At 43.2% G+C, this 12,986-nt stretch overlaps 1 protein-coding gene across 1 annotated transcript in view; it reads left to right on the forward strand.

The window, feature by feature from the left end:
* Positions 1–12,986, forward strand: part of LOC137375700 (uncharacterized) — an 81,787-nt gene that overhangs the window by 194 nt on the left and 68,607 nt on the right. The window contains exon 2 of the mRNA XM_068043087.1: positions 62–223. Coding sequence (XP_067899188.1) covers positions 62–223 — 162 coding nt within the window. The remainder of the gene's footprint in view (positions 1–61; positions 224–12,986) is intronic.

A 12,986-nucleotide genomic window follows, 5' to 3' on the forward strand; every position in this document is an offset into this window, starting at 1 on the left:
AATAGAGTATCAAAGCTAACATGTGGGACAATGGCAATCCTGATCAGATCATTACATATAGTGCAAACTCGCAAGTGGGCCAAAGGCTGCCACTTTAGGACCTGAAAAGTGCCTGGTCTACCTCAAATTACCTTGGAAAGGCAAATGTCAGAAATGTCAAAAGTTTGAACAACAGATTAAGCAAACCATTTCACACTTCTACTATGCAGTGGTGACGCAAGTGGTATTTTCCAATAATAGCATGCTGTCGTCTGTCCAAAATTGACACAATTGAGCAACGTTGTGCATGAATTTCAGTGCCAGTGCGATGCCAGCTATGTAAGCCATATGTCCCAATGATTGGCTAATCTAATCAAACAATATGTTCCTTCGGCTGCTCGTAGTAGGCAAAGTGCAGACCATATTCGACCAGTCCGCGCCTGCAAAACCCAAAATGTCTACTGTTAGATGTGATTCCGCAATTGGGCAGGACTTGCTGAACAATCCTGAGTGTGCTAATAGCTACACGAACAACAATATAAGATAATCAGTCAAGCGCATAACATGGCTCATTTGCACTTGCTAGAAGATGCATACATTCATACGCAGGGACCCATTCTCTGCAAACAAAAGGAATATGTTCATTCCTTGTGCCTTTTTTGAATTGCCTGTGTCATGCAGGCCCGCACCTGCCAAGAATGAGGCACATAATCTCGCCACATGGACGTTAAACTTTAAATTGTTACCAGGAAGAAAAGAGGGCCTATCACAAGGAATTGCCATACCCCTCACCAGAAAGACCTTTTTTACATACTAGCAGACAGTGTTGGAACAAAGGAACCAGTCCCTGCTTCCCCAATACACAGAAGGCGTGGTCAGACCAGTTTAGTCACATGACTAACTGTCTGTTGGAGTTTTTGAATTTGAACTTGCCACAGAGAATTTGAACTCAGAAAGCTGTTTGCTCCTGGACTGGAAAAGACCTCGCTCCTGTCTGCTTTCGTATCGTTCTCACCAGCTTTGGAATCCACTGAAGACACAGGAACCCCAAGAGAGAAAAGTCTCCAACAGTGAACAAGGTTGAGGAAGAATACTAGGCCCCAAAGAAAAGAAAGAATTACCTACTAGCAAGAACTAGCTACAAAAGGACTTCAGTGAGCTCGAAGCACAGTAACAAGAAACTCTTCTGATATTGCCACAAGCCTCTCCACTTTATTTTTCTTCTGCTCTTTTCTGTCTCTATTTGCATGTGCGTATCCCGTATGCATGCTAGCTTGTGGCATGGGGTGTATCTGTAGGCATTAACCGAATTAGAGTTTAAGTTTTAATAAATTTCACTTTTCTTCTTTCCTAAGAAGGCTTGTTTGTGCTCATTTCCTTGCCTTATAATTGGAAATGGTGAATAAGGATTCACCAAAGGGGGAGCTCAAAACACAGTGTGTTTAAAATTAAAACCCTGTTACAATAAGACCAGGTGAAGGCTGAAACAGACCCCTCGACACCTTTCTCACCTGGTCGTATCACTTGGAAATTGTGGAGCCTATCGTTCCCCTTTGCCTTCTCCATGGCAATGCCTTGGCCAATCAGCACCCTTTTCTCCTGTAGTGTAAATTGTGTGATCATTTTAAATTTGACATTTCTCTGTCCTGATGAGTGCAAGATGAAAAGCTTCGGCAACATGTCCCTCTTTTCAGCAATTTGCAAATGTAACACCTCTATCAAAAAAGGAGGCAGGCACAAAGCAGGAAACTATAACCTAACATCTGACATTGAGAAAATGCTAGAATCCATATTAAGAAAGTAATAGCAGGACATTTAGAAAATCATCTTCCAATCAGGCAGAGTCAACATGGTATTGTGAAACGAAAATCACGTTTGACAAATTTATTAGAGTTCTTTGAGGATGCAACAAGCAGGGAGGATAAAGGGGAACAAGTAGATGTTGTATATTTGGATTTCCAAAAGGCATTCGATAAGGTGCTACATAAAAGGTTACGACATAAGATAAAAGCTCATGGTGTTAGAGGTAACATATTAGCATGGAAAGAGGATTAGCTAACTAACAGGAAACAGAGAATCGGGATAAATAGGATATTTTCGGGTTGACAAATTGTAACTGGTGGAGTGCCACACAGATCAGTGCAGGCGCCTCAACTATTTATGATCAATATGAAAGACTTGGATGAAGGGACTGCCGAGTGTATTGTAGCCAAGTTTGCAGACTATACAAAGATAGGGTAGAAAGCAAGTTGTGAGGAGGACACAAAGTGTCTGCAAAGAGATATAGATAGGTTACGTGAGTGGGCAAAAACTTGGCAGATGGAATATAATGTGGGAAAATGTAAAGTTGTCCACTTTGGTGGGAAGAACAGAAAAGCCGAATATTATTTAAATAGAGAGACACTGCAGAATGTTGCTGTACAGAGGGATCTGGGATCCTTGTACATGAATCACAAAAAGTTAACATGCAGGTACAGTAAGTGATTAGGAAGGCACATTGAATGTTGGCATTTCTCTTCTTCTTTGGCCTCCTTATCTCGAGAGACAATGGATAAGCGCTTGGAGGTGGTCGGTGGTTTGTGAAGCAGTGCCTGGAGTGGCTATAAAGGCCAATTCTAGAGTGACAGGCTCTTCCACAGGTGCTGCAGAGAAATTTGTTTGTCGGGGCTGTTACACAGTTGGCTCTCCCCTTGCGCCTCTGTCTTTTTTCCTGCCAACTGCTAAGTCTCTTCGACTCGCCACACTTTAGCCCCGCCTTTATGGCTGTCCGCCAGCTCTGGCGGATGCTGGCAATTGACTCCCACGACTTGTGATCAATGTCACAGGATTTCATGTCACGTTTGCAGACGTCTTTAAAGCGGAGACATGGACGGCCGGTGGGTCTGATACCAGTGGCGAGTTCGCTGTACAATGTGTCTTTGGGGATCCTGCCACCTTCCATGCGGCTCACATGGCCAAGCCATCTCAAGCGCCGCTGACTCAGTAGTGTGTATAAGCTGGGGATGTTGGCCGCCTCGAGGACTTCTGTGTTGGAGATACGGTCCTGCCACCTGATGCCAAGTATTCTCCGAAGGCAGCGAAGATGGACTGAATTGAGACGTCGCTCTTGGCTGACATACGTTGTCCAGGCCTCGCTGCCATAGAGCAAGGTACTGAGGACACAGGCCTGATACACTCGGACTTTTGTGTTCCGTGTCAGTGCGCCATTTTCCCACACTCTCTTGGCCAGTCTGGACATAGCAGTGGAAGCCTTTCCCATGCGCTTGTTGATTTCTGCATCTAGAGACAGGTTACTGGTGATAGTTGAGCCTAGGTAGGTGAACTCTTGAACCACTTCCAGAGCGTGGTCGCCAATATTGATGGATGGAGCATTTCTGACGTCCTGCCCCATGATGTTCGTTTTCTTGAGGCTGATGGTTAGGCCAAATTCATTGCAGGCAGCCACAAACCTGTCGATGAGACTCTGCAGGCACTCTTCAGTGTGAGATGTTAAAGCAGCATCGTCAGCAAAGAGGAGTTCCCTGATGAGGACTTTCCGTACTTTGGACTTCGCTCTTAGACGGGCAAGGTTGAACAACCTGCCCCCTGATCTTGTGTGGAGGAAAATTTCTTCTTCAGGGACTTGAATGCATGTGAAAGCAGCAGGGAGAAGAAAATCCCAAAAAGTGAGGGTGCAAGAACACAGCCCTGTTTCACGCCCTCAGGATAGGAAAGGGCTCTGATGAGGACCCACCATGTTGAATTGTGCCTTTCATATTGTCATGGAATGAGGTGATGATTCTTAGTAGCTTTGGTGGGCATCCAATCTTTTCTAGTAATCTGAAGAGACCACGTCTGCTGACGAGGTCAAAGGCTTTGGTGAGATCAATGAAACCAGTGTAGAGGGGCATCTGTTGTTCACGGCATTTCTCCTGTATCTGACGAAGGGAGAACAGCATGTCAACGGTCGATCTCTCTGCACGAAAGCCACATTGTGCCTCAGGGTCGACGCGCTCGGCCAACTTCTGGAGCCTGTTTAGAGCGACTCGAGCAAAGACTTTCCCCACTATGCTGAGCAGGGAGATTCCACGGTAGTTGTTGCAGTCACCGCGGTCACCTTTGTTTTTATAGAGGGTGATGATATTGGCATCGCGCATGTCCTGGGGTACTGCTCCCTCGTCCCAGCACAGGCATAGCATTTATTGCAAGGCAAATGGAGTATAAAAGTAGGGAAATTTTGCTGCAGCTGAGCAGGGCATTGGTGAGACCACACCTAGAGTATTGTGTCCAGTTTTGGTCTCCTTACTTAAGGAGGGATATACTTGCATTGGATGCAGTTTAGAAAAGGTTCACTAGGCTGATTCCTGGGATGAAGGGCATGCCTTATGAGGAAAGGCTGGGCCTATACTCATTGGAGCTTAGAAGAATGAGAGGTGATCTTATTGAAACATATAAGATTCTGAGGGGGCTTGACAGAGTAAATGCTGAGAGGATGTTTCCCCTCATAGGGAAATCTAGAAGTAGGGGACAAAGTTTCAAAATAAACAAATCTCCCATTTAAGACAGAAATGAGGAGGAATCTCTTCTCTCAGATGGTCATTAATCTTTGGAATTCTCTTCCCCAGAGAGCAGTGGAGGCTGGGTCATTGAATATATTTAAGGCTGAGTTAGGCAGATTCTTGATCTACAGGTGAGTCAAGGGTTATGGGCAGCAAAGTGGAGTTAAGGCCACAATCAGATCAGCTGTGACCTTATTGAATGGTGGAGCAGGCTCTTGAGGCTGACTGGTCTCCTCCTACTCCTATTTCTTATGATCTTATGAGCTTCAATTCTGCTCTCCTGTCCACGTTTGGACCAAGGCTGTAATAATGTCAGGAGCCAAGCGGCCTTGGCAGAACCCAAAGTAAGCATCAATGAGCCGGTCACTGACATGAAACGTTAACTCTGCTTCTCTCTCCACAGATGCTGCCAGACCTGCTGAGTATTTCCAACATTTCTTGTTTTTACTTCATATATTATACATTATTATCAATGAGCAGGTTATTGCTGAGTAAGTGCACTGTCAGTGACACTTTCCATCACTTTGCTGATGATCGAGAGTAGACTAATGGGATGGGAATTGGCTGGGCTGGATTAGTCCTAACAGAGTCATAGAGTCATACAGCACAGAAACAGGCCCTTCGGACCATCTTGTCTGTGCCGGCCATCAAGCACCTACCTATTCTAATGCCATTTCCAGCACTTGACCTGGAGCCTTGTATGCTATGATGTTTCAAGTGCTCATTTAAATACTTCTTAAATGTTGTGATGGGTCCTGCCTCTACCACCTTTTCAGGCAATGCATTCCAGATTCCAACCACCCTCTGGGTGAAATATTTTTCCTCAAATCCCCTCTAAACCTCCTGCCCCTTACATTAAAGCTGGTTAATGACCCCTCCGCTAAGGGAAAAAGTTTCTTCCTATCTAACCTATCAATGCTCCACATAATCTTGTCCACCTCAATCATGTCCCCCTCAGCCTTCTCTGCTCTAAGGAAAACAACCCTAGCCTTTTCAGTCTCTCTTCATAGCTGAAACGCTCCAGCCCAGGCAACATCCCGGTGAATCTGCTCTGCACCCTCTCCAGGGCAATCACACCCTTTCTATAGTGTGGTGCCCAGAACTGTACACAGTACTCCAAAAGTGGCCGAACTAGCATTTTATACAGCTCCATCATAACCTCCCTGCTCTTATATTCTATGCCTCGGCTAATAAAGGCAAGTATCCCATATGCCTTGCTAACCACCTTATCTATCAGTGATCTATGGACAAGTACACCAAGGTCCCTCTGACCTTCTGTACTTCCTAGGATCCTACCATCCATTGTATATTCTCTTGCCTTGTTAGTCCTCCCAAAATGCATCACCTCAAACTTCTCAGGATTAATTTCCATTTGCCACTGCTCCGCCCATTTTACCAGCCTATCTATACCATCCTGTAATCTAAGGCTTTCCTCCTCACTATTTACGACACCACCAATTTTCGTGTCATCTGCAAACTTACTGATCATACCTCCTATATTCACATCTAAATCATTAATGTACACTACAAACAACAAGGGTCCCAGCACCGATCCCTGCGGTACACCACTGGTCACAGGCTTCCACTCGCAAAAACAAACCTCAACCATCACCCTCTGCCTCCTGCCACTAAGCCAATTTTGGATCCAATTTACCAAATTGCCCTGGATCCCATGGGCTCTTACCTTTTAACCAATCTCCCATGCGGGACCTTATCAAAAGCCTTACTGAAGTCCATGTAGACTACATCAACTGCTTTACCCTCATCTACACATCTAGTCACCTCCTCAAAAAATTCAATCAAGTTATTTAGACATGATCTCCCCCTGACAAAGCCATGCTGACTATCCTTGATTAATCCCTGCCTCTCCAAGTGGAGATTAATCCTGTCGCTCAGAATTTTTTTCAATAATTTCCCAACCACTGATGTTAGACTCAGCGGCCTGTAATTACCTGGCTTATCCTTGCTACCCTTCTTGAATAATGGTACCACATTCGCTGTCCTCCAGTCCTCTGGTACCTCTCCTGTGCCAGAGAGGATTTGAAAATTTGTGTCAGAGCCTCTGCTATCTCCTCTCTTGCCTCACATAACAGGCTGGGATACATCTCATCTGGGCCTGGGGATTTATCCACTTTTAAGCCGCTAAAACAGCGAATACTTCTTCCCTTTCAATACTAATATGTTCAAGTATATCACAATCCTCCTCCCAGATCTCTACACCTACATTGTCCTTCTCCATAGTGAACACAAATGAAAAGTAATCATTTAAAACCTCACCCATATCCTCCGACTCCACACACAGATTGCCACTTTGGTCCCTAATGGGCCCTACTCTTTCCCTGCTTATCCTCTTGCCCTTAATATACTTATAAAATGCCTTAGGATTTTCCTTTATCTTGCCCGCCAGTGTTTTTTCATGTCCCCTCTTCGCTCTCCTAATTACTTTTTTAAGTACCCCCCTACACTTTCTATACTCCTCTAGTGCCTCCACTGTTTTCAGTGCTCCGAATCTGCCAGAAGCCTCCTTTTTTGTTCTGATCCAATCCTCTATATCCCTTGACATCTGGGGTTCCCTGGACTTGTTGGTCCTACCCTTCACCTTAACGGGTGGCAAGGACCACAGGACATCTGGTACCTCTGAATAGCAGAACCAATAGTGTATCCATAGAGTTATTATGGTACAGAAGAAGGCCATTTGGCACATCAAGTCCACGCCGGCTCTCTCTAAAGCAATCCAGTCAGTCCCATTCCCCCGTTCTATCCCGTGGCCCTGCAAGTTGATTTTCCTATCCAATTTCCTTTTAAAATAACTAATCCTTTCCACTTGCTCCGCTCTCATAGGTAGCGAGTTCTAGGCCATTACTACTCGCTGTGTTAAAAAAAAGTTCTTCCTCACATCCCCCCTGCATCTTTTGTCCAAAACTTTAAATCTGCGTCCCCTTGTCCTTGTACCATCAGCTAATGGGAACAGCATTTGTTTGTCTACTTTATCTAAACCTGTCATAACCTTGTATACTTCTATCAAATCTCCCCTCAATCTCCTTTGCTCCAAGGAGAACAATCCCAGCTTTTCCAAGCTCAACAGGGTTGAGAGCGCAAATAGAAATATATAAGTACAATCTGGATAGCCATTACAGAGACGTGGCTGCAGGACGACTTAGATTGGGACCGGAATATTGAAGGATACATGGCATTTAGGAAGGATAGGAAGCTAGGAAAAGGTGGAGGGGTAGCTCTGTTAATTAATGATGGCATTAGTGCAATAGAGAGGGATGAACTAAGTTCAGGAGACTAGGACGTAGAAGCAGTTTGGGTAGAGATGAGAAATCATAAAGGCAGGAAGTCACTTGTGGGAGTGGTGTACAGGCCACCTAACATTAACCACACTGTGGGCTATAAAGGAAGAAATAATGGCAGCTTGTCAGAAAGGTACAGCAATAATTATGGGGGATTTTAACCTACATATAGACAGGAAAAATCAGATGGGCAGAGGTAGCCTAGATGAGGAGTACATAGAATGTCTTCGGGATAATTTCTTGGAACAATACATTCTGAAGCCAACCAGAGAGCAGGCTATACTAGATCTGGTATTGTGCAACGAGATAGGAATAATTAATGACCTCATAGTTAAGGCGCTTCTAGGTAGCAGCGATCATAATATGATTGAATTTGACATTCATTTTGAGAGAGAGAAGAGTGGATCCAAGACTAGTATTTTAAACTTAAATAAGGGCAATTATGAGGGCATGAAAGCAGAGCTAGCTAAAGTGAGCTGGCAAATCAGGTTAAGGGATAGGTCAATAGAGATGCAGTGGCAGATATTTAAGGGGATATTTCAGAATACACAGAATAGATACATTTCAACGAGAAAGAAAAATTCCAAGGGTGGGACCTGCCATCCATGGTTAACTAAAACAGTTAAAGATAGTATCAAACTTAAAGAAAAAGCCTACAATTGAGCAAAGTTGGGAGGCAGGTCAGAAGACTGGACAGAAGATAAAAAACACAGAAAAGAAGGACTAAAAGATTGATAAGGAAGGTAAAATTAGAATACGAGAGAAAGCTAGCTAGAAATATAAAGACAGATAGTAAGAGTTTCGATAGATATTTTAAAAAGAAAAGAGTTAACAAAGTGAGCATTGATTCTATAAAAATTGAGTCTGGGGAATTAATAATGGATAATAAGGAGATGGCAGATGAATTGAACAGGTATTTTGCACCGGTCTTCACTATTGAGGATATAAGTAACATCCCTGTATTAGCTGTAAATCAGGAAATGGAAGGGAGGGAGGAACTCAAGAAAATTACAATCACCAGAGAGGTGGTACTGAACATATTGTTGAAGCTGCGGGCTGACAAGTCCCCAGGTCCTGATGGACTTCATCCTAGGGTGTTAAACGAAGTGGCTAGTGAGATAGTTGATGCGTTAGTTTCAATTTTCCAAAATTCCCTAGATTCGAGGAAGGTTCCTTTAGATCGTAAAATAGTGAATGTAACTCCATTATTCAAAAAGGGAGGGAGACAGAAAGCAGGAAACTACTGGCCAGTTAGCTTAACATCTGTCTTCGGGAAAATGTTAGAAGCTATTATTAAAGATGTTATAGCAGGGCATTTCGGAAATTCAAGGTAACCAGGCAGAGTCAACATGGTTTTGTGAAAGGGAAATCATGTTTAACCAATTTATTGGAGTTCTTTGAGGGAGTTACATGTGCTGTGGATAAAGGTGAACCGGTGGATGTATTGTACTTAGATTTCCAGAAGGCATTTGATAAGGTGCCACATTAAAGGTTATTGCGAAAAATAAAAGCTCATGGTGTAGGGGGGTAACATATTAGCATGGATAGAAGATTGGTTATCTAACAGGAAACAGAGAGTAGGCATAAATGGGTCATTTTCTGGTTGGCAAGATGTAACGAGTGGTGTGCCACAGGGATCTGTGCCAGGGCCTCAACTTTTTACAAGTCTATATGACTTAGATGACGGGACCGAAGGCATGATTGCTAAATTTGCTGATGACACAAAGATAGGTAGGAAAGTAAGTTGTGAAGAGGACATAAGGAGGCTACAAAGGGATATAGATAGGTTAAGTGAGTGGGCAAAGACCTGGTAAATGGAGTATAATGTGGGATAGTGTGAAATTGTCCACTTTGGCAGGAAGAATAAAAAAGAAGCATATTATCTAAATGGTGAGAGATTGCAGAGCTCTGAGATGCAGAGGGATCTGGATGTCCGAGTGCATGAATTGCAAAAGGTTAGTATACAGGTACAGCACGTAATTAGGAAAGCTAATAGAATGTTATCGTTAATCACGAGGGGAATTGAATACAAAAGTAGGGGGATTATGCTTCAGCTGTACAGGGCATTGGTGAGACCACATCTGGAGTACTGTGTACGGTACTGGTCTTCTTATTTAAGGAAGAATGTAAATGGAGTGGAGGCAGTACAGAGAAGGTTTATTAGACTAATACCTGGAATGAGTGGCCTGTCTTACGAGGAAAGATTGCACAGGCTAGGTTTGTATCCGCTGGAATTTAGAAGAGTAAGAGGTGACTTGATTGAAACATATAAGATCCTGAGGGGTCTTGACAGGGTGGATGTGGAAAGGATGTTTCCCCTTGTGGGAGAATCTTGAACTAGGGATCACTGTTTAAAAATAAGGGGTTGCCCATTTAAGACAGAGATGAGGAGAAATGCTTTCTCTCAGAGGGTCGTGAGTCTTTTGAATTCTCTTCCTCAAAAGGCAATGGAAGCAGAATCTTTGAATATTTTTAAGGCAGAGGTAGATAGATTCTTGATAAGCAAGGAGTTGGAAGATTATCGGGGGTAGGTGGAAATGTGGAGTAATCAGTTCAGCCATGAACTTATTGAATTGCGGAACAGGCTCGAGGCGTCAAGTGGCCTACTCCTGCTCCTAATTCATATGTTTGTAACCTAAAAGCCCTCATCCCTGGAACCATTCTCGGAAATCTCTTCATCACCCTCTCAAGGACCTTCACATCTTTCCTAAAGTGTGGTGACCAAAACTGGACGCAGTACTCTAGTTGTTGCCTAACCAAATCTTTATAAAGGTTCAGTATAACTTCCCTTTTTTCATGCTCAATACCTCTATTTGTGAAGCCTGAGATTCCATATGCTTTGCTAACTACTCTCTCAACATGTCCTGTCACCTTCAAGGATCTATGCACATGAACCCCAAGGTCCCTCTGTCCCTGCACACTCTTTAGAAGTGTGCCATTAAGTCTACATTGCCTCTCCCTATATCTTCTGCCAAAATGCATCACCTCACACTTCTCTGTATTAAATTCAATCTGGCACTTGTCTGTCTGTCTACGTCCAGTTGCAGATGTGTTATATGATCCACAATATTTGTCACACCTCCAAGTTTGGTATCATCAGCAAATTTTGAAATGTGACTTTGTATTCCAATATCCAAGTTATTTATATACATATCAAAAAAGCAGTGGACCTAACACTGAACCTTGGGGAACGCCACTGTCTACCATCCTCCATTCTGAAAAACAACCATTTACCACGATTCACTGATTTCTTTCCTTAAGTCAATTTTTTTTAATCAAAGCTGACACTGCCCCTCCTATTCCATGAGCCTCAATTTTGTTAACCAACCTTTACAAAGCCTTTTTTGGTGAAGAATATTGCTGCACACCACCTGAATGTTTCCAGCATTTTGTGTCTTTATTTTAATCTTTCCTTTTAGCGGTTGTTTTGCTGGCAATGGAACACAAATTATGGCAGTGATGGGATTCAAACCCATGTTCCTGAAGAAACTAAAGCCTAAATCTAGCGCCTGAGATTGCTCGGTCACACTAACACACTTAACCAATGTGATCTGAGGGTTGAAGGAAAAAAAGGAACAATTGAGGAGAGTGAATTAGAGTGAGTGAACTAACGAAAGATTGGATTGACAGAAAAACGGGAAAAAGACAGAACATCTCAGAACAATTTACCATCTGAAGAAATAAGATTCCAGCTTAAATTGTTCAATTCCTGAGCCAGAGATTGATTGGTATTGTATTAACAATTATCACATTATTAAAAAGATATTTACTTTGCTAATTATCAAACTCAACTTTCTGTGGCAAGTTGAACAGGCAATTCATGGGCAAATCCAGCAAGTTCTTAAAAATAACAGGGTGGCTAAAAATGAGATGTCATTTGTATGAGAATCACCTGCAATGTCTTCTTTACCCACCCCTGTGCTGTTATCTCTGGAGTCCCCCAAGGATCTATTCTTGGCCTTCTCCTATTTCTCATTTACATGCTGCCCTTTGGTGATACCATCCAAAGATACAAAGTCAGTTTCCACATGTATGCTGAAAACACCCAGCTCAACCTCACCACCACCTCTCTCAACCTCTCCATGGTCTTTAATTTTTTTTTTAGAGATACAGCACTGAAACAGGCCCTTCGGCCCACCGAGTCTGTGCCGACCATCAACCACCCATTTTAACTTGTGTTTAACTAACTTTTTTTTCTTTTTTTTAATTGTCAGACTGCTTGTCTGATAACCAGTACTGCATGAGCAGAAATTTCCTCCAACTAAATTTGGGGAGACCAAAGCCATTGTCTTTGGTCTTCAAACAAACTCCTTTTCCTAGCCACTAATTCCATCTCTCTCCCTGGCAACTGTCTAAGGCTGAACCAGACCATTTGCTACCTTGGTCTCAAATTTGACCATGTAGCCACACCATCACCAACACCACCTACTTCCATCTCTGTAACATTGCCCGACTCCATTCCTGTCATATCTAATCTGCTGCCAAAACTCTCACCTATGCCTTTGCTACCTCTTAACTTGACTATTTCAACACTCTCCAGCCTCCCAGCTTCCACCCTCCATAAACTTGAGCTCATCCAAAACTCTGCTGCCCGTATCCTAACTGTCACAAAGTCCCATTCACCCATCACCCCTATGCTCACTGATCTACATTGGCTTCTGATCTGACAACTCCTCAATTTTAAAATTCTCATCCTTGTTTTCAAATCCTTTAATGGCCTCACCCCTCCCTATCCCTGTAATCTCTCTGACCTCTCTACCCTCCAAGCTTTCTTCACTCCTCCAATTCTGGCTTTTTGCACATCCCCTGTTTTAATTGCTCCACCGTTGGTGGCCGTGCTTACAGCTGCCTAGGCCCTAAACTCTGGACTTCCTTTTCTAAACCGCTTCACCTTTCTACCCCTTCTCTTTTAAAAATCTCCTTAAAATCCTGGGCCTGTACGCTCTTGATTTCTGAAGAATGAAAGGTAATTTCATTGAAATGTGTTTGATTATGAAGGGGCTTGATAGGGTAGATAATGATAGGTTGTTTCCTCTAGTTAGAGAAGCTACAACCATGGACCATTGTCCAAGATAAGGGGTTAGCCATTTAGGACTGAGATGAGAAGGAAATTACTGGTTAGAGTGTGGCACTTCCTATGACAAGGAGTAGTTGAGGTGAATAGCATAGATGC

This window comes from Heterodontus francisci, chromosome 12 (assembly GCF_036365525.1).
Source record: "Heterodontus francisci isolate sHetFra1 chromosome 12, sHetFra1.hap1, whole genome shotgun sequence".
Classification (NCBI taxonomy): Eukaryota; Metazoa; Chordata; class Chondrichthyes; order Heterodontiformes; family Heterodontidae; genus Heterodontus; species Heterodontus francisci.